The sequence below is a fragment of the Diplotaxodon limnothrissa genome, linkage group LG8, assembly GCF_057381915.1.
Source record: "Diplotaxodon limnothrissa isolate DT_005_m linkage group LG8, D_limnothrissa_male_GT1.1, whole genome shotgun sequence".
Classification (NCBI taxonomy): domain Eukaryota; kingdom Metazoa; phylum Chordata; class Actinopteri; order Cichliformes; family Cichlidae; genus Diplotaxodon; species Diplotaxodon limnothrissa.
This window is the reverse complement of record NC_140603.1, coordinates 22518806-22544400: the sequence shown is the minus strand read 5'-3', so window position 1 is coordinate 22544400 and position 25595 is coordinate 22518806. Positions and strand designations below refer to the sequence as shown.

General features: G+C 39.8%; 1 protein-coding gene across 2 annotated transcripts; it reads right to left on the bottom strand.

The window, feature by feature from the left end:
- Positions 1–956: 956 nt before the first annotated feature.
- Positions 957–23843, bottom strand: entpd1 (ectonucleoside triphosphate diphosphohydrolase 1). Of its 2 annotated transcripts, none has more exons than XM_085361491.1 (10): positions 23637–23843; positions 12848–12975; positions 12341–12458; positions 8905–9055; positions 8411–8570; positions 8088–8291; positions 7667–7924; positions 5785–5898; positions 5509–5646; positions 957–2953 (listed from the first exon to the last, which is right to left on the bottom strand). In XM_085361491.1, the coding sequence occupies exons 1-10, from the start codon at positions 23650–23652 to the stop codon at positions 2744–2746; spliced, it is 1497 nt and encodes a 498-aa protein (XP_085217617.1). In that variant the 5' UTR covers positions 23653–23843; the 3' UTR covers positions 957–2743. The 2 variants fall into 2 exon arrangements, with proteins under 2 accessions (XP_085217617.1, XP_085217619.1); XM_085361493.1 differs by lacking the exon at positions 23637–23843 and adding an exon at positions 14018–14308.
- Positions 23844–25595: the final 1752 nt, after the last annotated feature.

Genomic DNA, 25595 nt, shown 5'->3' with positions numbered 1-25595 from the left:
CTGTGTAATATTCTCCATGCATGGCTGCACAGGACGTACCGGCTTTGACCTCTTTCTATGTCTAGAGTTTATAAGGAGTCTGAACAAATTTATATATATATCACCATCTAAGCAAAGTTATTTAAAAAAGCGATTGCTCTTTTCCATTGCCAAGAATGAAGTGTTTATCAGCATGGCATTGTTTCCACCCTTACTGTGCAATTCCCTGCCGATAGAGATCTTGGCACAGAGGAAGGGCTGGGCCCCCCAAACAGAGGGAAACCCCCACAAGTTTCCATTTCCTGCCAAGTTTTGATGTTGAAATTCCAAAGCAGCTAAGTCTGCTCCAGAGGATTTAACATCCACTCTTGGCACGTTTCATAATCTATGGTGGTATTTGCATAGGAAATTTGCCTTCTTGAAAACAGTAAAGCAGTACCAGAAGAATCAGGCGTGTCGTCAGTGAGCCCTGTGTACATTATATACAGGAATTACAAGAAGATCAGGTGATAGCAAAGAATACAAATGTTTTTGTTCATGGTTCCTTACAAGTTATGATTAGCCTTCAGTTCTTGGTGGAATGTAGAAAATCAAGTGGTAAAAACCCTGCAATGTGTCGCTTCTTGACACTAGAGGGCAGCACTTTCATATTACAGTTGGATTTCCATGAAGCTTTTACTTGAAATTGCTATCTCATGCTGTTTAGGGATGTATTTCTTTAAAAGTGTAACCAAGGTGCAAAAATATGTCATTTTTAACACTGTGGGAGATGAAGGAATATGCCGAAAGACGTTTTAGTAGCAATAAAACAAATATACAATTAATGCTGGATGTTTTATGCCTGCAGTTATTTCTGTTTTTACTCACAAAGCAGCTTTAAAACAGACTCAAATCTTGACAATCAGAAATAATTGTTTTTTGGAGGGTTTTTGTTAAGGGATTCAATGAAAAGCAGAACTTTGAAATTGTTGGTTTGTTGTTGTTTTTAATCAAAAATCATTTGTTTTTTGGGATAAAATGTAAATGCATCATGAAACATTAAAGAGAATGAGTGATTATGTTTTTAACAAGTGTAAAAGTGCCAATCTGATTTTTTTTTATAAACTTTAGTTATTTTATTTATACAGTAGTATCTTCACATTCACATGTTCATTATTTAAGACACTTACATGCAGACTGACGTGGGTACAAGCACACTTTCAGGTGTCACACATTCAAACTCAGACATGCACACACACACACACACACACACACACACACACACACACACACACACACACTCTTATACAGGAAATGTCCTTCAAGCAGGGATGCACAACTTACTCCTTTGTGGGAGACACTGTTATCCTTCAATCCGTATGACCTTTAACCTCCCCACTACCTAGTAAAACAGTCAACACAAACACAAACATTTGCAAATGTCCTCTATCTCATTTGCCACTCACACATACTCACAGTGCAGTGCAAAAGTCTTAAGCCACCCTTCATGTCTTTATTTCTTGCTTGGAAAATGGGGGATGGGGTAGTGATTTAATAAAACATACAAATATACATGGAAACACAATAAAACACAAGCAAAAAAACGGTTTTTACAAATGCAACAAATCAGAAGGTTGAACTACTTTTATTCTTTAACCCAGCCTTTTCTCTCTTGGGCAAGATTTCTTGTAATTTTTGAGTAGAAAGTAGTTGTCAAAACTTCTTGAAGGACATTCAAAGCTCTTCTTTGGCTGTTGGCTGCCTTTTGTCCTGTTCTCTTACAAGATGATCTCACACTGCTTCAGTAATGTTGAAATCTGGGCTCTGGGGAGGTGAATCCATGACTGATAGTGTTCCATTGTGTATTTTTCCATCCAGGTATGCTTTTACTGTAAGCAGTATGTTTTGGATCATTATCACGCTAAAAGTTTGTTCCAGACGATGTTGCATGGTGGATAAAATTCTGACAGAATCAGAGCCAGATGCATTTCTCCAATTATCTGTCAAGTCTTTGCTGGATTCTTTCCTATTGCTTAAGGAAATCACTTAAAGATACCTTTCATCTCCTGTAGATAGTTTTTCAGGCCTGCCAGTTCTTCCTTGTCCAGTTTCCTCAATTTATTTAAGGACACATTGCACATGATGCTGAGATATTAAGTTTAAAAAATAATAGCTCTTTGTTGGTGAAAAATACATTTTGTGTCTGTTAAACTGTGTTATCGTTGGCATTTTTCACGAATTCAATGAAAGAAATGTGAACACATGATACATTTTTGCAACAGCTGTTAATAACAGAGTGCTTAAAGATACTATTTAAAATGAGTTCATTGCTAAGTTGTCTGTTTTGTGCTGACAGAACACTAGTTCATCCCTTGAGCTAGGTGTCTTCTTTTATACTTGAATGACTCATAGGTCAGCGTTAAGTGGCTTAAGAAAAAAAAATCCTCTTAAATGGCGAGGTACAAAGACTGAACTGAAAATAAGCGAAAAAGCAGCCAATGTCTAAAGAAGAATTGTGAAAGACCTTCAGGAAGTCTAGAGAACTATTGCTCAAGAGAGGTTAAAAATAATAGTTTGTGTAGGTTCTCAGTCATCAAGGTTATGGTTGTCTATGGAACTTGGAAAGACAAGAGCCTGGACTCCTTTAAGTTTCTTGAAGACGGTTCACCTCTCGCTGCTTAGACTACAAGTACATGTGGCTCCTTGAAAGGAAAATATAAATAGATGAGGAGTGACTCGAGATTTTTGCACATAACTGTACATGCATACATACGCTTCAGAGTGTTTATACAATTTGTGTTTTCTTGGAGCAACGGGGCCAGAATATGCGGAGGGCGAGAAGTAAGAGGAGGCCAATGAGTAGTATTGTCATGATGGTTACTATGGAGACGTAGCCAGCGTGGGGGAGAGGGGGTGAGTCAGGAGCCTCAGCTGGGATCATGTTGGTGAGATTCAACATGTAACCCAGAGTCCAGCCTGCATCACTGCCTTTTATCTGGAAACAAAGAAGAAGGGAAGCGATCGCCATAAACATAAACTGTTGACAAATTCAAATAAAAAGCGTTTAAATTCAGTTGTCTTAAAAAGCCTTGCTACTACTAGAAGATCTTCAGTATGCCAAAGCACTGATTAATGTGCCAGTCCAAACTCTCCTTTAAGTGTTCAACCCACACAAGTAGGGATCAAGAGTTCAGGTTTTTCCTTTAATTTGTCACCAGTCAGTATAGTGAGGTTAACCTGATGTAGCGGCTTATAGTGAAATGCCTTCCTTAGGGTATTATGGGTAATTTCACTCGCACAGCATATGCTTGCTAATTGTAAAAAAAGAAATTCAAAAAGTAAACATTGAAATTCTTACACGAGATGTTAATTAGAACTGTGACTGCACAGTCTGAAACAGCTGCTGGTCTACCCTTCGCTAACTGGGTCCCCCATCTAGCTACAGTATCATCCAGTACCTGTAATAGGCCCCACATTGAGGGGTTCAAAGAACACCAGCAGTTCCAATCAGCATTATTGTGAATCAACGTTTGATGTTAATCCTTTGTTTTTCAAGTACTCAGCCGTGTTATTTATTCATTTTTTAAATAAATGATTATGATATTTGATTACACAGAATCCAATTTGTGTGCATGTCTGTGTATAATTATAGCAGAGTAATAATTGTCAGAGTTTACAACAAGGAAGCAGACTGGCTGCTTTCTTGTTTTTTTGTTTTTTGCCACCTAGTCTTTCTGGAGTAATACGAAGTAACACCCAAACTAATCCTGTTGTATTGCATGTAGGTTGAACTGGTTTGAGTTTTTCTTGTTATGGTGTGATTTATGTCCCTTTTATCACTGCATTTTAAGTCACTAGAACAGAGCAATGAATTCCTTATCTGCTCACTGCTTTTTTCTAATCAAGGCTTCTTGGAAAGAGTTAAACATTCTTGTGTGTAATATAATTTAACTTTTAAAGGGGCAATTGTGGTTTAAGAGTTGGGAGTTAGTCTTGTAATCGGAAGATTGCTGGTTCGAGCCCTGGCTCGGACAGTCTCGGTCGTTGTGTCCTTGGGCAAGACATTTCACCCGTTGCCTACTGGTGGTGGTCAGAGGGCCCGGTGGCGCCAGTGTCCGGCAGCCTTGCCTCTGTCAGTGCGCCCCACCCATTCACATACACACTGGTGTGTGTGAATGGGTGGATGACTGAATGTGTAAAGCGCCTTAGGGACTAGTAAAGCACTATACAAATACAGGCCATTTACCATTTTACTCAGAGGATGTAACCACTGATAATGTTAAAATCTTACCAACTTGGCTGTGAGAGAAGGAGGGTGAGTGGCTTACATCTAGATCTACACCCATTAGCAACATACCTGACTAAATAAATCATGATTTCATTTATTTATGGAAAAAAAGCCATCTAAACCTATCCTTGCAAACCCCCCAAAAAAGTAATTGCCCCTTAAACCTGCTGTAAGAACTGGTTTTGCTGCCCTTTGCAGCAAAAACTGTAATCAAGCATTTCCTAACTGTGACAAATATGCAAAAAAACAAAAACAAGAAGTTGTTGTTTACTGCCTGCTTTTTCACAGCACTGCGCGGTAGAAGAAGTAGGTGTGAATTAATGCAAAGTTTAGTCCTCTAGATTGTATACTATATTACAGCATCTTTTAACATGGCGTGAAATCCTGATCCCTGATCCTGATCATTGTTTGTATGGCTTTCTTGATGACAGCATGTGTGTGTGTGCAGCTGGCTGAGGAGGTGGTTGCTGAATATTCCTCTGAAGTGTAAAATCTTTGCCGTGTTTCATATGAAAAAGGAATTGCAATCTATTTTCTGGCTGCTTGATTAGGTTACGTGCAATATTCTGCGTAGTCTATTTCCCTTGTGTGTTCTGTGAGGAGATAACCGAGAGTCTCGTTTTAATCTGAAACCTAAACTGAAGGCTGACTTTGCACTTTACCTCAGATGAGAAGAGCTTTGCTGCTGTATAATTCACGGGCTGTTGCTACCTACTTTTTGAATCACTTTTAAGGTGGTGGTAGAGAGTGGTTCTGTTGTTTTGAGGGGTTTTATGTCCTCTGTGCTTTGCTTTTTACTTTCTTGTTTGAACAGCAGAGCTTTTTGTTTCTGCAAACTGCAAGCATATTAGATGTAGCTGGAATAGATTAGTGTTGTCTGATAAGGGTGCTATGAAATTCTTAAATAACTCAGAGCTTAGTTAGCTCTTTGCATAAAACTTGTGCCCGGTATTTATACCAATGCTTGTTAAAGCTGGCCTCCTAAAGGACAGCTGAATGCCCAAACTGGCAGAGAGGATTACAGTTAGTCCAAGTTAAATGTAATCCTAAATTTTTAAACCACCTTTTACACAGTTGAGGTTTTTCCACACCTGTCACTTTCCAACAGAGACTTAAATGTGTCCAGAAAGATGGATGTTACAGTAGGTATTTGTTTATATATGCACTCACACACACAAGTACAAGGTCAGGTCAGTATGACCTATCAGGTGTGGATGTCTCTCTTTAAGAGACAGGAAAAAGCTGGACAGTGATCTACTGACCTTCTTGATGAATTTTATGTTTGAGTAAGTCACTGCAGTGAAATCATATCCTTCTGTCAACAGGGTGAGGATGTAGGTGCCCGAGAAGCAGTATTCAGCCAGATACTTTACGTTTACTGTAGGATGCTGAATCTTTATCTGTGCAGGAAGTTCAAACGCAAGGATGCAATCAGTGTACATTACAGGCAGGCTGAAGGACATAGATAAGACACAGAAGGGGGTGACTATGACAGAACATTTTTTATGTATATAACCAATGTATACATTTTCTCTGACCTTATCCCAAGAGGTAGCACAGTACTGGCTTAGCTTTTCCTTCACAGTTTCAAGGGGCATGGATGTATCCGTCAAATTGAGGAAGTTCATCACAAAGTAGTAAGCAGAGAACGCCTAAAATGAAAGATGAAAAGAGAAAGCGATGAGACAGGAGGAAATCAGGATATCTCTAGAAAGTGAAGTAATCAATTTATAAATACTACGGAAATTTATCGGACATTTATTGAAATCATTATATCATAATCATAACAATTGCCACTTAAACCACTAAAACGTTTTCCCCCTAAATATTTTAGAATAAGGTATCGGCTAAGTACCCCCTTCATTACAACTGCAAGGGGATGATTTTTTTTTTAAATAAATTAAAATTTTGTTGTTTTGATTGTTGGGGGTGTGGCTTATTACTGAGAGGTGGATCCTAACACAGTAGCCAATAGCTGTGTGCCAGGTTTCAACATGGCAGGTTTACCACATGTACTGCACTGTCTGGGCATCTTAACCATGTTGCTGGGGTCTGTTGCAGTTATACTATAAGAAATATGGCTAGCTGTGTGATTAAGGTGGCAACAACCGTCAAATTAGTCTTTGCTAATTAAAAGAAATAGTCTGTGGTAGATACAATATTCAGTAGTATTGCAATGATTTAGTTTATTTTTTCGGGGGGTTTTTAGAAGGGAAACATGCACGTTTTCTATTCTATCACTACAACCTAAGTATACTGTCTCTTCAGACTGATTATTGTATCAGTTAATGTTACAAAGGTTTATTTTCTTATTCAGATCAGGAAGATGAGGAAACACAAGCGCTTTTTGCTGAGGCGTTCCACAATTAATGTCAGTCATGTTAAAAACAGAAGTAACTCAATAAACTGGTACTTCGAGGATTGCAGAATTGATTATACTGTATGTTCTGTAACCCCTGTGCACGCCCAAACGGCACGAGTGCTCTGTGCTTCCCACAGATAGATTCTGACTCAATAATTCCAGTTGATCCTCTACTTTGTGATACAGAGAGTGCACACTTCTCACAGAATCGGAATCAGATGGGGTTGCTCAAGGGGTGGGGTAGAAAACAGCATAAAGAGGGAACTTCGAATCAGCATCTGTTGGGTGTATTCAGGTCATAATTTTTCTGATTAATTTTCATTCAGGCTTTATAACATTACTGAAATATTTCCATTTGTTTTCTTACTGGTCTTCTGTTTTGTTTTCTATAAAATTTGCACACACAGTGAATAAAAGCAAATTAGGAAGCCATGTACAGTTATAGATAGTCCACATGATATAACTGCATTATTTTTGTATGAAATTTCTTCCATATTGGATGCAAAATGAGTGCCCAAAATGTGTGCACTTGTGTGCATACATGTGGCTGTTCACGAACAAGTCTCATGCTATGGATGAACTCCAACCCCATGATCATAGCCTGCATCTGCTGATAGTAGTCTGTTTTGTTGTGCAGCCTTGTAATCTGCGAGTTGTGGTTAGAGTGGTTAGAGCTCACAGGGGATCTTCAGAGCAGACATGAGCAGTATAAAAGATGGACATAACTTCTCGGACCGAAAAATTAAGCAAATGAAAAAGTGCCCTAAAGCTCTATTCTGTCTGAAGGCAATAGACTTTAGGCACCGTAGGATTCTTTCTGTCTTGACTTAAATAAATACTCTCTTGATGAGTTTATGTCCTCAGTCGCTCCTTTTGGGTCAATAAAAGTGAGGATAGTCGGGCAGTAAATTAAACTTGAATGGGGTCATTCTCACAGATGTGGCAAAAAATGAATGAATAAATGCATGAATGCTAAATGCTAAAATGAGTCACCAGATATACTTGGATGACTGTTTATAAACCAGGTTAAATCTACACATGGAGAAACACTCACTTACCCCGAATGGCCCCTGCAAAAGAGGCTGGAAGACCCCATTGAAAGAGCATCGGCTGTATTTGCAGGAAGTAAAGTTAAATACACTTTTGACAACTTCTTGGCATTCTTGGAAGTTTCCTTTCCCAATGTGATCAAATTTTTCTGGAACTTCCTGAGGTTTCCTGCCTGACACACAGGGGCTGTCATAAAGGACGGAGTAGTTCTTTGTCTCATTGTAGCCTGAGTGGAAACAAGGATCCAATACTGTTGTTGCACCTGACTAGGAGAGAGAGTGAGATAGTGAGGTGCAACAGATGGAGAACAATGAAGCCTAAGTACTTTTGCACATTTAAGAACATTATGGCTCTCTCAGATAAGATCCCATATTTGATTAGTTTGAACAGTTCATTCACAAAACACAGGAACCAAGGTCAGAAGTTTACCTGAGTGTGATTTGCCACCACCATTTTTAACGCTTGGTCTTTTCCGTAGCACAGGAAGCTGTGAGTATACAGGTTATAATCATTTCCATAGAGTCGGAAGTTGACAGAGTTGATGGGTGACTCTGAGCCGTCAAAATCATCGGATATAAAGCTAATTTGAGTAGACGCCCCGCCAAGGTCAAGAGCGCCTGTTGTTTTCAAGCCCTGCAGAAGAGGTAAAATAACACTCGGTCAGTGCAGAACCAGGAGTACTGGCACACACAAAGTACGTCTCAGTGTGGACAAATGTGCACGGACCTGTATGTTGATGTGCACAAACTGACCTGTTTGAGACGATCATCCAAGTAGTTGACTGTGACCCACCCGAAGGCACCCTCTTCCTGCCCACTGAGGATTCTTGCTCCCTGATAGGAGAAGGGGGAGTTCCGCAAGGCGTTCTCCACAGCCTGAAATACGTTCTTTGATGCTGAGCTATTCACAATACTGCAGGCACACATGGCACAAATGTATGTGTGAGTCACGTCCACAAGTCAGATCAATACAGCAGCCCATAAATAATATATACATTGTATTGTGCATAATGGCTTTGACAGTAACCTATTCACTGTCCTGGCAGTTCTTGTGGAGATAAATGTGCAAATACGAACGGTTACAAAAAAATAGCAATATTTGCACTGCCAATGCAAACACAGTTTCAGCTTTTAGACAGGAGATAAGCTAAACAGTGTCAGCATGAAAAGCTGTTCACTGTGGGTGTTTTTAAAAAACATTCTTTTCTAGGTTTTATCATGAAAATGTCTAAGCTTGTGCAACATACTCCAGCAGCCTCATTCCTGCTGTGGCTCCCAGATAGAGTGGGGTCTCGTGAGCTCTTTCTTTGGGGACAGTCTCCTCAGCCTCCCCCATGCACTCTTTCAGAGACTCTCCTGCTTTCCATGGTTCAGACGCATAGCTGGAAATACCTTTACCTGTTAAAACAAAAAGTCAGGAGGGTTACTGGGCAGAAATTTAGTAACAATAAAGCACAGTGACAGCCTTGTCTTTACAGCGACCCTTCTTAAAAATTCACTCATCTGTAAAATTTCAGGAACTGTTCTGTATTTCAGAAGGGACGGGCCAGGTAAAGATGTTATTGAGGTTAAATGAACTTATAGAATAAATTGCCTAATACTAGGCAAAGATGCAGCCAGGAGTGCCTTACTAGTTTCAGTTCAAAATATAACACAGTTATGGGTATTTACATGTATATCATGTATGTAATTAATAGCGTTATTGGTAATAAATGACTTTTTTGTAAATGACAACAGTTTAATTAAATTATATATACCATGCTTAAATTTTTAATTATTCTGTGTTTATTTGGTACGATACAGTATCTATATTTGACTTAAAGTCGGGAAGCTGTAGGGAAACACCCAGTTTGGCTGTCTCTAAATGCACTTTTAAGGCTTACCAATAAACATACAATAGCTCCTTTGTTTAGTCCACATAAAAACAAAAATGCCATTCTGCAGTTTTGCAGGTGCCAGACATGCCTTTTTTGCCTGTGCATTGAATTCCTACAGTCTTGTCATCACCATAAGATTGTGTTGGTAATAAGCTATTGTTTTTCATTTGTCTGTCATTGCTTTTACAAAATAACCACGTCTAGATTCTCTGGAACCAAAACAAAAACACAGATAAAGATTTTTCAGAAAACAGAGAGTACAGTTACTAATCGGATGTGAAGGGATTTGGAATACATGTGTAATTGTTTTTATTCTGTTAAAATGATTAATTGGCTTACTGAATACATAGCTACCACAATATTATCAACATACAACAAAACATTAAGCCAAAAACACATCTAGCTCTGTGTATAGTAATATATTCTTTTGCTCTAGCATAACTTGCTATTTTAAGCTTTCACAAAACAGGCATAGCATTAGTTCAGACAGGCACCAAAGTTAAGTTCAACTGATCTTCATGCCAACCCACTTCAACTAATACCCTCCTACACAGCTACAGTGGCTTGCAAAAGTATTCGGCCCCCTTGAACTTTCCCACATTTTGTCACATTACAGCAACAACCATGAATCAATTTTATTGGAATTCCACGTGAAAGACCAACACAAAGTGGTGTAAACGTGAGAAGTGGAACGAAAATCATACATGATTCCAAACATTTTTTACAAATAAATAACTGCAAAGTGGGGTGTGCATAATTATTCAGCCCCCTTTGGTCTGAGTGCAGTCAGTTGCCCATAAACATTGCCTGATGAGCGCTAATGACTAAATAGAGTACACCTGTGTGTAATCTAATGTCAGTACAAATACAGCAGCTCTGTGATGGCCTCAGAGGTTGTCTAAGAGAATATTGGGAGCAACAACACCATGAAGTCCAAAAGAACACACCAGACAGGTCAGGGATAAAGGTATTGAGAAATTTAAAGCAGGCTTAGGCTACAAAAAGATTTCCCAAGCCTTGAACATCCCACGGGGCACTGTTCAAGCAATCATTCAGAAATGGAAGGAGTATGGGATAACTGTAAACCTACCAAGACAAGGCCGTCCACCTAAAGGCTCAACAAGGGGAGCGCTGATCGGAAATGCAGCCAAGAGGCCCATGGTGACTCTGGACGAGCTGCAGAGATCTACAGCTCAGGTGGGGGAATCTGTCCATAGGACAACTATTAGTCGTGCACTGCACAAAGTTGGCCTTTACGGAAGAGTGGCCAGAAGAAAGCCATTGTTAACAGAAAATCACAAGAAGTCCTGTTTGCAGTTTGCCACAAGCCATGTGGGGGACACAGCAAACATGTGGAAGAAGGTGCTCTGGTCAGATGAGACCAAAATGGAACTTTTTGGCCAAAATGCAAAACGGTATGTGTGGCAGGAAACTAACACTGCACGTCACTCTGGACACACCATCCCCACTGTCAAATATGGTGGTGGCAGCATCATGCTCTGGGGGTGCTTCTCTTCAGCAGGGACAGGGAAGCTGGTCAGAGTTGATGGGAAGACGGATGGAGCCAAATACAGGGCAATCTTTGAAGAAAACCTCTTGGAGTCTGCAAAAGACTTGAGACTGGGGCGGAGGTTCACCTTCCAGCAGGACAACGACCCTAAACATAAAGCCAGGGCAACAATGGAATGATTTAAAACAAAACATATCCATGTGTTAGAATGGCCCAGTGAAAGTCCAGATCTAAATCCAATCGAGAATCTGTGGCAAGATCTGAAAACTGCTGTTCACAAACGCTGTCCATCTAATCTGACTGAGCTGGAGCTGTTTTGCAAAGAAGAATGGGCAAGGATTTCAGTCTCTAGATGTGCAAAGCTGGTAGAGACAAACCCTAAAAGACTGGCAGCTGTAATTGCAGCAAAAGGTGGTTTTACAAAGTATTGACTCAGGGGGCTGAATAATTATGCACACCCCACTTTGCAGTTATTTATTTGTGACAAAATGTGGGAAAGTTCAAGGGGGCCGAATACTTTTGCAAGCCACTGTATGTGACAAATCATAAATCATAAACGGTGTGCCATTCAGGTTGCTTAATCTGCCTACAATTGGTGTGTATCTCCAAGCCACTTTGCAACCCACCTACACTCCAGCTTCTCATTTTCAGGCAGTGTCTGAATTGATTAGTGTGTTATCTGTTGTCATTTTTTTTTTCTATAGTGGTCCTGGGAAGTTGAACAAAATCCATTTAAGATAAGATAAGATAGAACTTTATTAATCCCTCGGGTGGGTTCCTCTGGGAAATTCAATTATATAGACTTAACACAACATTTGAAACAATGGCTGACTCGGTAAGGTGTTCCCCAGTGCCATTTGTCATTTAATATGAAATTTAATGTGGAGGCTTTTTAACGAACCATCAGATGTGTACCCAATAATGCTAATGAATAATTAGTAAGTGGCTATGCTAATCCACCAAGTCTCTAGATGTAAATTTTGATCAGTCTTTGGCTTCAGATGCCCTGCAGTTCGCTTTAAAAGAGCATAAGATTTCAAACTGAATGAAGAGAAAATGAATCACCTTGGACTTAAGGAAAATAGTATAATACAATTATACTTAATTGTAGCTTTTTAGAAGGAATCATTGTTAAACAGGAATGTATCATTTATGACCAAATTTAAACACGCACATACACAAACACTAATAGCTATATCAGTAAATATGCAGATTCATATGCAATTTCCTACATATTAATGCATATATGTAAGTTTGCACTGTCATATGAGAGTATTTGTGCAACATATACTGTACCTTTGACTTTGCAGGAGTGTGTCTGTTCAACTCTGCCAGTGTTGTTATCCTTCTCTGCTGGCCACTGATAAATATAAAGAGCTGTGTGGGAAGATCCAGCATCCAGCACAATCCCATACTGGAGGAGGAGCAGAAAAATAACAAATTCTAGTTAATTAGTTACATGCAAACATTTAACATCAGGGTAATGATTGTATAAACTACATGTTGCCAAAACTGTGGCACCAATCCATGTGAATTAGGAGTACAGTACTTTATAAAAACTAGACCATGCTTTCAGCTGTGAGACTCAAACCTGGATCTGCAACTGTAACTAAAGAGATGATTTAATGTTATTGTTGATATCCGCTGGCCATATTCGGTGGTGGATTTGTAAAGCCGGTTGTACAAGCTGAGGTCATATACTGACAAGATGCCTTATTTGGTTTGTGGACTTTGGCTTGAGATTCCTGTGTAACACATTTGACTCCCACACAGGGAACAGGTCACAACATTTGAGTACTTTACCTTGTACTTTTGGGGGACAGGTTTGTTCTGCAAAACCGCCACCGTCACCAGGGCAACAATCGCTATGACACCAATCACAATGATGATGATGGTCACAGGCGTAGGCCAGGGGTTCTTCTCTTTCATCTCTGAGAGCGTGGGTGGAGAGACAGACAGAGACAGGAAGGAGAGGAGAGGCGAGAGGGTAAAAAGGGGAAGATGGAGACACACTGTTAAGTAGGTATGTGTTTAGCCACTCTTGGTTCCAGATGTGGCATATGTCACAGAATGTGTGTGCTTGGATGTTGGAGAGAAACTGTGTTGGAAAGAGCGTTTAATTGTTTTGTTGTGTTTTGTAACCAAGGGCTTTCTGATTTGGGGTGTGTAAATTGTTGCCAGACTGTTCATTGATTTTAGGGGGAGTTGTTATTTCAGCCACAGCACATTAGAGAGGGTATCTCACTGGTGTATTTAACATGGGCTGAAAGATCAGATATCCACTATGAAAAGCACTTAAAGAGAACTATTATTGTGGAAATACTTGAACTGTTTATACAACACAGAAGGACAATTGGATATAATCAAAAAGACAACTCTACCAAAGAAAGGCTGACCTATTAATTCAATAGCTATACTCCCACAAAAGTGTATGAAAACAGTGATTAAAGATTTCAACATGTGCTAGTTATTATTTTGATATCAAATATTACTTTTTGGGTTCTCATTCCTCTTGAAGTACTCTGAAGTATAGAGCTATCACAATTGCTCTAATGGGATAAAGTCAAGATGCTATAGCAGATAATATGCACTTTTAAGTGCACAGTTTCAAAAACAGACAAAAAAAAGGGTATAAAAGGCTGTCTGTAGTCACAAAGCTACTGTGATGGAAAATCGATGAATAAGATACCAGCATGAAAGCAAGCCCACATATACAAGCACACGCATGGTTGTTTGATTATTGCCAGGGCAAACGAACTGACAGATACTGTCGAGGCGCGCACGACAGCTGGCAAAGCAGAAACTGACCTACCGGCAGAGTACAGGACAAAACAGTTTTTCTGCCTACTTCACTAACAGTACCTGCAGCACCGATAGTTAAGCTCACCTCAGTCTACTGTGAGAAAACGCACTGAAAGACTGAAAGTTAAAGCACATTAAACCCAGAGGCGCACAGCGAGCGAGAGCACTTACCTCTGTTGTGTACTTCAGATGGGGAAGGGATAGAGACAGATAGTGAAAGGGAGAAAAAAGAGAGGGGGAGGGTATGTGAGAGAGGGAGAGAGGGTGGAAGTTGAAGGAAAAGAAAATATGGGCTGGACGGGGAGAGGAGAGAAGTGACAGAGGAAGGTAGCCTGGTGATAAGATGAGGAGAGGTTTTTCCGTCGTGGCCGGACACGGATTAGAACAGAGCTGTATGTGTGTGCGTGTGTGTGTGTTTGCGTTGTAGCAGCTTTAAAGCACTCAGTTTCCTCCCCAAGCTGGGACAGCAGAGCTGGTCGCTATGGAGATGCAACTAAAGCGTGTTTGTGCGTATGTCGGCGCGTTCCCGTGTGTGCATGTGAATCCCTTAAAAGGGACTCTCTCTCTGGGAGCTAATGAGAGTCACTCTGCCCAGCACTACTCTTTCTACCCTCTGTTCATTCTGTGGGATGTGTATGAGGGAGGAGGGAAGTGGGGACTCCCTTGTTCGACTGTTTCTTATTATTGGAGACTGTGATGTCATCTCAGTGACGGATCGGAATTCCCTTCTTTTCTGTAAGGCTGTGTGTGTGTGTGTGTGTGTGTGTGTGTGTGTGTGTGTGTGTGTGTGTGTGTCTACGTGTGGGGTGTGTGTAGAAGAATGGAGGTTGTTGAAAAGTTTGTGTGTGTGTGTGTGTGTGTGTGTGTGTGTGTGTGTGTGTGTGTGTGTGTGTGTGTGTGTGCCCCTGAACATGACCTGCCTGCAGATTTGTTGATCCATTCACAGATGGTTTCTGTCATTTGTTTTCCTCTCTTGCAACACACATGCACATACATAATCAAACATACACTAGAGAATGATTGCCAACCTTCCTAACTTCAGAGAGCTGTATAATTCAAGCCTTCCCACAATAATACATTACGTACACACTCCTGTAATAAATATCCTGCAATTGGTTCAACATCACTTCCAAGAAATGGCGTTTAAAAGCATTGCCTGTACACCCATTGAAGCAGACTATCCATTTCTAACATTTGACACAGGTGATTTTAAGAAATCCAACTTTTAGAGTTACTTAAATACTGTAACAGAGTATAAAAATACATTTGTCCTGTGGGTCTCCCAAATATGCTGGCTCCCTAAATCATCGCTTGATTGTCAAAACTTGAAGCATCCTTGCTCTGGAATAATGGTAACAATAAAACAAATTAAACGCCCACTAAATTAAAATAAGCAACTTAGATGCTTGAAAAATAAATGTCCAAATGGAGATATTTCAAAGCTTGCAAGTTCCTTGTATTTTCACTCTCAGCTCTGTACATAGTACAACCCAGCACATGACAGTAGCTGTAGACTTGTAAAAGTACATTATGTTAAAACAGTGATAACACATTACCACAACAGACTGACGAAAGGTCAGCTGGGATAGGCTCTAGGAGCCTGAATTTGGAGAAGTGGAAGTGTACAGATGAATGCATAAGTATTGTTTTAAAGCCTATTTCCTATAGCTTTTAATACAGCTTGATGGATATTTCCTCTCTAACGAAGGCTACATGGTAGGAGTCGGAAGAGCAAGAACTTTTTTAAGCCTGTACTTTTAAAAAAGTTCCACATAATTACACTATTTTAATATCCATCCATCCATCCATCCATCGTCATCCGCTTTGTCCGGGGTCGGGTCGCGGGGGCAGCAGCCTAAGCAAAGAGGCCCAGACCTCCCTCTCCCCAGCCACCTCCTCCAGCTTGTCCGGGGGAATACCAAGGCGTTCCCAGGCCAGCCGAGAGATATAATCTCTCCAGCGTGTCCTGGGTCTGCCCCGGGGCCTCCTCCCGGTGGGACATGCCTGGAACACCTCACCCAGGAGGCGCCCAGGGGGCATCCTTGTCAGATGCCCGAACCACCTCAGCTGGCTCCTTTCGATGTGGATTTTAATATATACATCTCAATTTAGTTTTGAACTCTTGCTTTTAAGGAAGTTTGTGAGTTTGTGATTAACAAAGGGTAGATCTGAATCAGAAACTGAGGACACTGCTAGCTCATATGTTAGGGACTTGTCGATCAAAAGTCATCCCATAAAGCAAACCAAGCTTTATTGTCTGTTTGACACTAACGGGGGACCATGATTTACAAAATGTATAACATCCTGTAGTAAAGAAGAGTTATGGCTAGTGGTCGTAACCATAAACTAATAAGGAAAATGTTTACTGAGCCAATGAATCAAGTGAGAACTAGGGAATCAGACATTCCTTTGTATCCCGAGGAGTCTTCCTTGATCAGTGTGAGGATAATCCAGAAAAAAAACTTCAGAATATTCAGCATTCATTTTGAATTAGATGTAGGTGACTATTTTTAATATGAAACAATAAAATGTTTATCTGTTGCTACAAGGTCCCACCAACAACAGTGTTATAGTCAGTGTTGGGGAATAACGGCATATATACGTATTTAAAATACAAAATATGAGTAACTTTATTTCATTACAATTACCATTTAAATGATGTGATGAAGTTATAATTAGAATATAGTTATTTTGTTGAAATAAATGGATTACAAGGCAGTCATTTCCTGTTTCATATGTTAGGCTATCCCCTCCCTAATTTTGGTAATTAAATGCATTGCCAGAAACCCAAACAAAACACGCAATAAGAGGCTCTAATGTAAGCATTGGTGGCGTCAGTTACACAATGGACCCATTAGGATGCTCCTCTACAGTAAATATATTGTCTATTCAGGGAGATTTGGGCTTAACAGCCAATTGGTGGAGAAAAACAAGAATTTGCAGGATGTGATTGCTACATTCATGTAGTTGTAAAAAGCATGACAATATATTAAGTAATCCAAAGTATTCAGAATATGTTACTAACATTGAGTAACTTAACAGAATACATTACAAACTACATTTTGGGACATGTATTCTGTAATCTGTAGTAAAAGTAACTTTCCCAACACTGGTTATAGTGAAATAATAGCGACACAGCAATGTATACAGCGGTTCATAGCATTTTATGGGCAGCAAACCACGTCTGGCCATTTGGTTTAAATAAACTACTTACATTTGAATCCTAAACATTATACAGTTTTGCCCATTTTGGTCACCAGACACTCTTTAATAAATTACCTATCAGAGAACAGCTTACTGTTTTTGTTTTTCGTGTGTGTGTGTTTTTTGTAGGACTGCTAAAATAGCCCCAGAATTTTTTTTTCTTTTATTTACTTACGTGTGTGCAAGCATATGCACATGAAATTCAAGATGTTGACTGATGCAGAGCTGCAACAGACATCTGAACCTTTGGCAGCAAAGCTGCAAAAGCAACAACGATCTTTTTTTTTTATTTTATTTTTTTTTTTACCAAGCTTTACACAGGGATCGAGTAGTCAAGACCAGCTTTGGATTTCCCACAAAATCGCAAAAAACAGTGAGCCATGATCTTTTCAGGATTTTTATGAACAAGTGCTTGGTGGACTCTGCCGTGCTAATGTGCCTTGAGGGGTAAAAATAAAAAAGAATTTGACAACGTGCCACCATCAAGCGACCCTCAACAAGATGGATTGAAGACACTCCAAAGAATCTGGAGCTTTGGTTGAAAAACAAAGCAAACATTTCGACTTTTTCTTCTTGGCACTGGACAACAGCTGTGACATTTGTGAGTCAAGTTATTCAATCATTCCCAGTTATTGCACATGGGAAAATGAAAGAATTTGAGATTACAAAAGAATTGATAACAGTACGCTCAATGAAAGGGAACACACCAAGAAGTGATTTGCTCACAGAGGTAAATGCATGACTGACCCTCGAACTGAAATGGGTCAAAATGACAAGTGTTGCAACTGATGACCAAATCTGACATAGAAAAATTACGGACTTTTGAAGTAGGTGCGAGATAAAGTGCCTGAAATTAACCCAGAACTGAAATTGGAATTTTTGCATTTTATTTATGGGAAAATATCTAGTAACACAGCATAAGTCAGACGTAAGTACAAAAATAGCCTAGGTAGAGTTCTCCTTTAAAATTGTAAGTAAATGTATAGCATAACTGCTTAATGTCTTAGTTTAAAAATAAATAAAGTAACATATCTTTGTTCCTCTTTAGAGAACCTGCACTATATTCTCTCGTAATAAAACTGAAATTGAAAAAATATTTTCTACCTGGGATGTTGCCACCAGATGCTTTCCATTCACCATTGTGCTTCCTCTCATTTGGAGTTAGTGGGAACTCCAGCAGTTTTCAGTGGAATCATCAACTGCTAGTATCTCCGCCTTTGTAGCCTTGATGGCGCGTGTTTTGCCTTAAATCATGAAACAAATTTATTTCCACCTTTATCGGGGGTAGTTCATTTTGGTTTTCATTTTTCTGCGTATTTAAAGCAGTGTGCTTTGCCACGGGTTCCCAAAATTGCTCCATGACACGGTTCTCACTGTTGGACATGTTGGGCCTTGTCTTGTTTGTGTATGCTAGAAAGGATATGACACTTTTATATCATACGAAAGTTTTGACCTGTATTATTGTAGATGATATGGCAGAACCCTTCTTAAAATTTTCACACTGAAGAAGGAAAAAAAGACAGCATCGATACTGAAGTTTCCACATTAGTTAAGCTCATCAAAAGCTTATATAATGCCACTAACTCAGCATTCCTGTCTGAACTACATCATTTGAGGCTATTCACTTGCTTCAGAAGAAATATGGACTTAATCAAACTTTTTCTTGAGGGCATGCAGCTGCAGAGGTGCAAGAATGAAGCCACATGTTGATGTAGTAAACATTTTTAGAATTGGATCTTGTTCATCTCTAGTAAATATAGGGTCTCATCCTCCTTGCAGTGATGGGAAAAATTGGTGGTTGCCTGGGTATTTCTCTGAATTGTCTGGCATTTTGTAACCAGTAAGAGCTGACTGACTTCCCGACTGAGTGTGTAATGTCTTTTACCTCTGGGTAACCACTTTCGATCACAAGGCGATCGCACAGGTCAACTTGTAGCAAACCTCTGTCCAAGTAACAGTGGTCCAATTCAGACATACTGTTGACAGATTATTGAATGTATGCAAATAATAAGCAGACAGACTGACCCAGTTCCCATTTTCACAGCAACCACTTGAAAGGCAAATGGATCATAATTTCATTCCAAATGTCACAATAACTGTGCTTTTGCTGCAGTCTCCAACAACTGCTTTAACTATTCTGACTGTGACATAAATAAAAGAACAAAACTTGGCATCAGTGACTCACTCCGTTAATTACAAGAGACTCCTACTTATTATCGTACAATATCGAAGTCTAGAAGTGACGTGTAACCAAAGAGTTATAAAGGTGGCAGACAGAACTGAACCTTACCCTGTCTTAAAGTTACTGTCAAGTCTGAGTGTGCAGCAGCTTGGAGCAATTTGTCTCAAAGTCCTCCTTTCATTTGCTTTGAGATTAAAGTGGGGGAAGACTGCGACTTTATATGTAACCACGTAAGAATGATATAGCTGTCGGCTAAAAGGATACCGAAACATGCTGAGACAGAAAATGGGGGTTTACCTGAGCAGAAAATTTGGCAAATGACATCAGAGGAATTCTCTTGCAACATAATGGCACTGTGCCTTCTCGAATCATTAGAAATATAAGCATAGTCTAATCCTTAGTCTAAAACCAAATATTATTTCCAAACATTCCTGTGAACAAACAAAACTCCCCTCATTACACACAACTGTCTGCCAGATACACACACACACACACACAGTCTCCTGTTCCCAAGCATACAGATTTGGCAAGCATTTCCCACAGACACGGCGCCAGTGTTTTCATTTCCGATCCCTTGTAAGCACAATTGTATTGCTGAGGTGGATTGTTCGAACCTCGAAGTCATGACAGAGTGGTGGGAAAAAGATGCCACAAGGGGCCACTGGAAAAGCATAGCATCTGCTATCATTTAGTTGATATGCAGAATTTATTTATTTTTTGTTAACATTAAAGCCTTTTTTTTTTTTTTTATCATGCCCTGAATTTGCTTGAACTTTCACCTTTCAGGATGCAGGCAGTTGAAAGAACAGGGTTTAAAATAACATTTACAGGAACCCCTGCTGCCTAAAGTATGCATGAGTGCTGTTCACATAGACAACATGTGGAGCTTTTATCTATAGAAACAATGTTCAGTAACTGAGGCACATAGAATAACATTAACAACACAAATCCATCCGTACACTCATCTTTCTGTCTCATAGTGATCACTCCCTGCACTTTATGTAGTCCTAAATGTACTTGTGTAAGACTTTAAGAATTTAAACATCATACAAAAAACAGATACAGATTTGACTTAAATTCACAAAAAAAGCAAAAAAAAACCCACTGAAATACCTCTTTACTGTCAGTATGTTAAAGAGCACTGAGGTTTGTTTGTTTTCTGAATGGCGTGACACAAAAAAAGTCTCCACCCCTGCTGATGGGAAAATTTGGACTCATGAAACACCTGTCATAAAGATATGGAGAGGAAGAGAAAGAACGATAGAGGCACATGATTGAGGTTGTTTTGCATCAGCAGATGCTGAGAGGGCTGTTGCTTTACATTTAGTGATGAGTCAATGGGTGACACAGCTAGAGATTTGCTCATGTGGTTTTATAATGACGGGAAGACGAGACAACAACCTGCCTTCGAGGCAGGTCTTAAAATTGTTGTGCTGCTCTGGTGGTTTGGCTTTAATTACTCATAAACATATGTGGACACACGCAGACTGTCTGAACGTACATCTGTGTGTGTTGCATAAAGACAGACTCAGCAGAACATGCCTTAGAGCATAGTAATCTAAGTGTTTGTATCCTCTATTTAACAAAAAATAAATAAATAGATCTGTGGTGGGAAAGTCGTCCAGTTTAAAATGTCTGAAAATTTGAATTAGCATGATTGGTCAGTTTAAAAAGAACAGCCATAAAAGGAAGTCATCAAATGAGGAAGGTGTATATAAACACTAACTGTCAGATGGAATAATTCAAACTAAAGATTACTACAGGTTCATGATACTAGATATCTGCAGTGGAACAGCTGGAATGTTTTGTTTTCAGGTGTTGTGGAGGAAGCATTTAAAACCATTTAAACCAGTTCAGTACCAGTAAATTGTACCGAGCTGCTTGTAAGTGCAACCTGATCCTTGCAACCTGATGAAAACAATGTTTTTTAATATTAAACTTTTAGAATAATGGATTATGTTAATGTTGTACAGGAGCAAACAGAACTTGTATAGATTCTCAGTCGTCTAGGTTGGGGTAATGGAAAAAATTACGTTTTTGAAGATATTTCCGCTGTCATTTAAGAGGCTTCTTCACTTCTAAAAAACACAGTTTGGGTGGAGGTTGTCCTCTTTTTGCAGATGGTAATGAGGTTGACACATTATTGATTGTTAATGAGAAAAGGCATTAGTCATTACAGTCAGTGGAGGTTAAGGTTGAAACCACTGTGGGAATTTGCCCAGGCCTGTTATTTGGCCCAGTGAGATCTTGTCAACTACAAATTCATGTATTTGCACTCCCTGTTTGGTCATACACCACTACTGTATTTAATCAGTGGTAATTATTAAATCCAGGTTCTTTTTCCCATAGTTTGTTTTTGTCCTCGCTCTGTCTTCTTCTCTCTCCCCTCACTCCCAACCAGCTACAACAGATGGCTGCCTTCCCTGAGATTTCTTTCTTCCTTCCCACTGTCACCATGGGGTTCTCTCTGTTATTGCATGATCTTTACAAAATAAAGCACCTTGAGGCAACTGTTGTGAATTTGCACTATATAAATAAAATTAAATTGATTTCAATAGAGTGCCTCTCCTCCTCACGGACAGGCACATGGCGAAGAGTTTCTCACGCGCATCACAAGCAGCTACGCCAGGGGTGTCGAACTCCAGGCCTCGAGGGTCGGTGTCCTGCAGGTTTTAGATATCACCGTGGGTCAACACACCCGAATGAAATGATTAGTTCATTGCCAGGCTTCTGGAGAACTTCAAGACATGTTGAGGAGGTAATTTAGCCATTTAAATCAGCTGTGTTGGATCAAGGACACATCTAAAACCTGCAGGATACCGGCCCTCGAGGCCTGGAGTTCGACACCTGTGAGCTACGCCTTGCCAAACAACATCCTTGACTTATTCTATGAATTTTTGTTTCTACATGTTGTGTCCTCATTTGTTGTTTATGTTAAGAGGGAGGCAACATCGCCTACTTGGCATATCTATAAATATATTTTAGACTTGTGAATTGTGAAACAGCTGCTTCCTGTAAAGGGGAACCTCTGGCAACATCATATGATGAGAAATGTGAGGAACCATCCCTGCTTGCCATGGGGAAGTGATCTGTCCTTAGTGCTTAGTCCAGTCTGACCTTGCAGGACAGACTGGTGCTGACCTCGAGCTCAACTGGACCAACATGAACTTAAGCAGTAAAAATAACTATTGCTGTTTCAGTCCAAAACAACCCAATGAGTAACCAGTAACACAATGGTGTTTTCATGATTGCTCTGTTGCTTTGTCTTTACACTTTAAGATAAGCTACGTGTCACCAAACATGCACATATGTGACATTTGTACACATTTGTGGTAATGACTACACATTCCTGATGCACAAGCAGCCCGACACTAACCCTGGTACGCTGTAAGGACTTTGAAGAGACAAGTCGTCCAAATTAGGAATAAACTAATTTTCTTCCTTACATCTAGTAATATTAAGCTTTTCAGATTGTTTTTATTTTTAACTGCATATAAAAGTGACTCATTTGTAGTATTCAGAAACACTGACAGTGCATGAACCAATTTCCTGAGAATCTGAGGAAGGTGGAAGGCATTTGACACCAACACTGACTTAACTGGATTTTTCAAACATTTTAAAATTCAATTATTGCAATAGTAACTTTTTTTTTTTTTTTTTAAAGAGGACTAGGCTATCCCAAATACTAAAAATGAAAAACTCACCACCACAAATGTAGTTGTACTTCTTTAAATTTGCAGTGCTCACATCATTGAAAATGATCTCTAAATGACTAAAGAATAAGGAGAATAGAAACCGGAAGATAAGCTGAAAAATGTTCTCTAATTCAGAGACAGCTTAAACTAAACTCATTGATTACTTTTGACTCAGCTGTACCCTTACCCTCCTTCACAGTGATAGAATAATCAGGCAGATATCAGTACAAATACCCATAATAGTTTAACAGTCAAACTGATTAGATATGATTAGCTGGATTCAGTTAATATGATAAAAAATAGGGCTAATAAAAAAGGACTTTGTCTGATAAACTGTGATTAACCTTTCTTAATCATGGGAGTAACTCTGTGTACGTGTGCCACTGTGTTTGTCATCAGCTACACATGGCCCATCAGTATCCCACTGACTCACATATGTTGAACGCACATGAGACATCTGGTTATGCCGTCTGTACGCACGGTCTAACACATGCTGTGGAAAAGTGATCGACCTGCCTCCATGCACTGCTACACAGCTGCTACATTTAGTAAGACAAGTCACACAGTTGGAAGACAACATGCACTCACTTGACGTTTAACGTCTATTGAAAAGACTGCTGCAACATCCTACTGCTGGATACACTGGCAAGGATTTCCTACTTTTGTGCGTGCATTTGTGTGTGTGTACCAGTCAAAGCAGTACACCTACCTCTTTGTGCAGACATGGGTTCTTTCTCAGCAGCCACACAATGCTCTTTCTATTCTTTGCCCCTCTCTTTCCTCTCTGTCTCCCCCTTCCTCTCACTCTTTCTCTCTAACCCTCTGTCTTCCACACACTGTTTCCCCCTCTCTCTCTCTCTCTCTCTCTCTCGCTCACTCGCTCTCTCTCTCTCTCTCTGTGGTAGCACAGCTCTCAGCTCAGTCTGTTTTCAGCACCTCCTTTCACATACACTCGCTTTATTAGGAGAAGCAGAGCTTCTCTCCTCCCTCTTAACCCACTCCCCTCCTTCACAGGCGCCTTCAGCTTGCCTTCTGTTTGTCCCCTTTCTTTTACTGTCTTCCTCTCCATCGATGTTATTGTCTTTGTCATTTTCCCTCAGTGTGTGTGTGTGTGTGTGTGTGGTTACTTATATTCTGCCTCTCTTTTTTAATCTCTTCCACTTCTCTAGCGCTCTTGCTCTCTTACCCTTGTGCCTTTTTAAAATCATTTTCCTTCTCCCTCTAATTCTTTGTCATTGTCTCTGTCTTGTAGAAGTGGGTCAAACATGAAAGCAATGTTAGATCTTGAGTTGGAACCAGAGCTGGAACCAAACCTGGAGGGATGTTCGAGAGAAGTGCGGAAAAGCAGGAAAAAAGTCAATTTCCTGCTTTAATCGTTGATACCAGCAACCCCCTCCCTTTTCTTTCCTTTTTCTTTTTTAAAGATGCAATCTTAACTTGGGACTTGGGGGAAAAAAAGCAAACCAAAAAAAAAAAGCATCTTAATACTTCTACTGAAATCTCAGATACAGACCCTTTTAAAGATAAAGCGGCTTGGTCATCCAGCACAGGATGATGATTAAACTCCCAGGGTCTTGACATGGACACCACTGCCTGCAAGCTGTGTTTGCTTTTTCCACACTTTTAACAAGGTTACAAAACAAACACTTGGGTGATTTTGTGTCCCAGCTATTTGCACACCAGGGTACACTTTAAGTGCAGCAGTTCAACACCACAGTGCTGCTGCTTGTGTGAGAAAAAACCTGCTCCCATCAACAGAAAACGGAAAATGTATGAGTGTAATATGCATGCATACTAATGTATGCTTTGTGCAATCAGTACAAGTGGCAATGAGGAAATGGTTTGTTTTCTTTATGGTGGAACCGCAGACGTATTATTTTGCTTCGAGCTCTTCCAGTATTTTGTGCAGTGATCAAAGAAAAACATGCATTATTACAGCAATAGTAATTCTCACTTAATTGTATCCTAAATGACAAGCTGAACATTTCCTTCAAGATGGCGGTATGGTCCTATTGTTCAGCTTGAATTTGTGAACGCTCCATCAGTCTGTCACTAAATATGAAAATCATCATTAACAGTAAGTATCTATCTATCCAGTGATGTGCGCAGTGAGAGAGAGCAGGGGGTAACTGTTTGTACTTATGCTCCAAGTGCCTCAGCCCAAGACCAATGTCTATAAACAGATTCTGGATAAGAAAAAAAAACACGAAATCTTTAAGCAAAGGACAAGATTTTTGGTACTTTATGGTTTCCATTTGTAGTTTTTGTAGTTCCATTTGCCAGTTAAATTTGAACATGCTCTGATTGCATTCATGTAATCATTCAAGTTTATAGCAAAACAAGGACCGTGTTTGCCAGAATGCTATTTCAAATCTTTCAGCTAATATAGACCAGCAGATGAAACTGAGGCATTTACCATGTACCAGGACTGGGGATTTAGGAAGGTAACTTACGACTTCATCCTGCATTTTTTACAGCTGGTGGTTCAAAACTCACCAGGGTACCTTGCTATAGTAACTTATCTAAGCTCCTCCAGGGCATGTTGTGTTGGAGAATATGTGCACAAATGAATATGCTACTGAGCAGTTCTCCAAAAAAGAGAACCCCATGGTCTTCATGCATGGGTAACAGGACTGAACTTTTACCTATAAGAAATCCAGATTTTAAG

Coding starts and splice junctions, on each gene's coding strand:
- entpd1 (XM_085361491.1), bottom strand. Junction 8,292..8,410: donor TGGATGATCGTCTCAAACAG/GTCAGTTTGTGC, acceptor CCTCTTCTGCAG/GGCTTGAAAACAACAGGCGC. Junction 2,954..5,508: donor ACATAAAATTCATCAAGAAG/GTCAGTAGATCA, acceptor CTTTGTTTCCAG/ATAAAAGGCAGTGATGCAGG.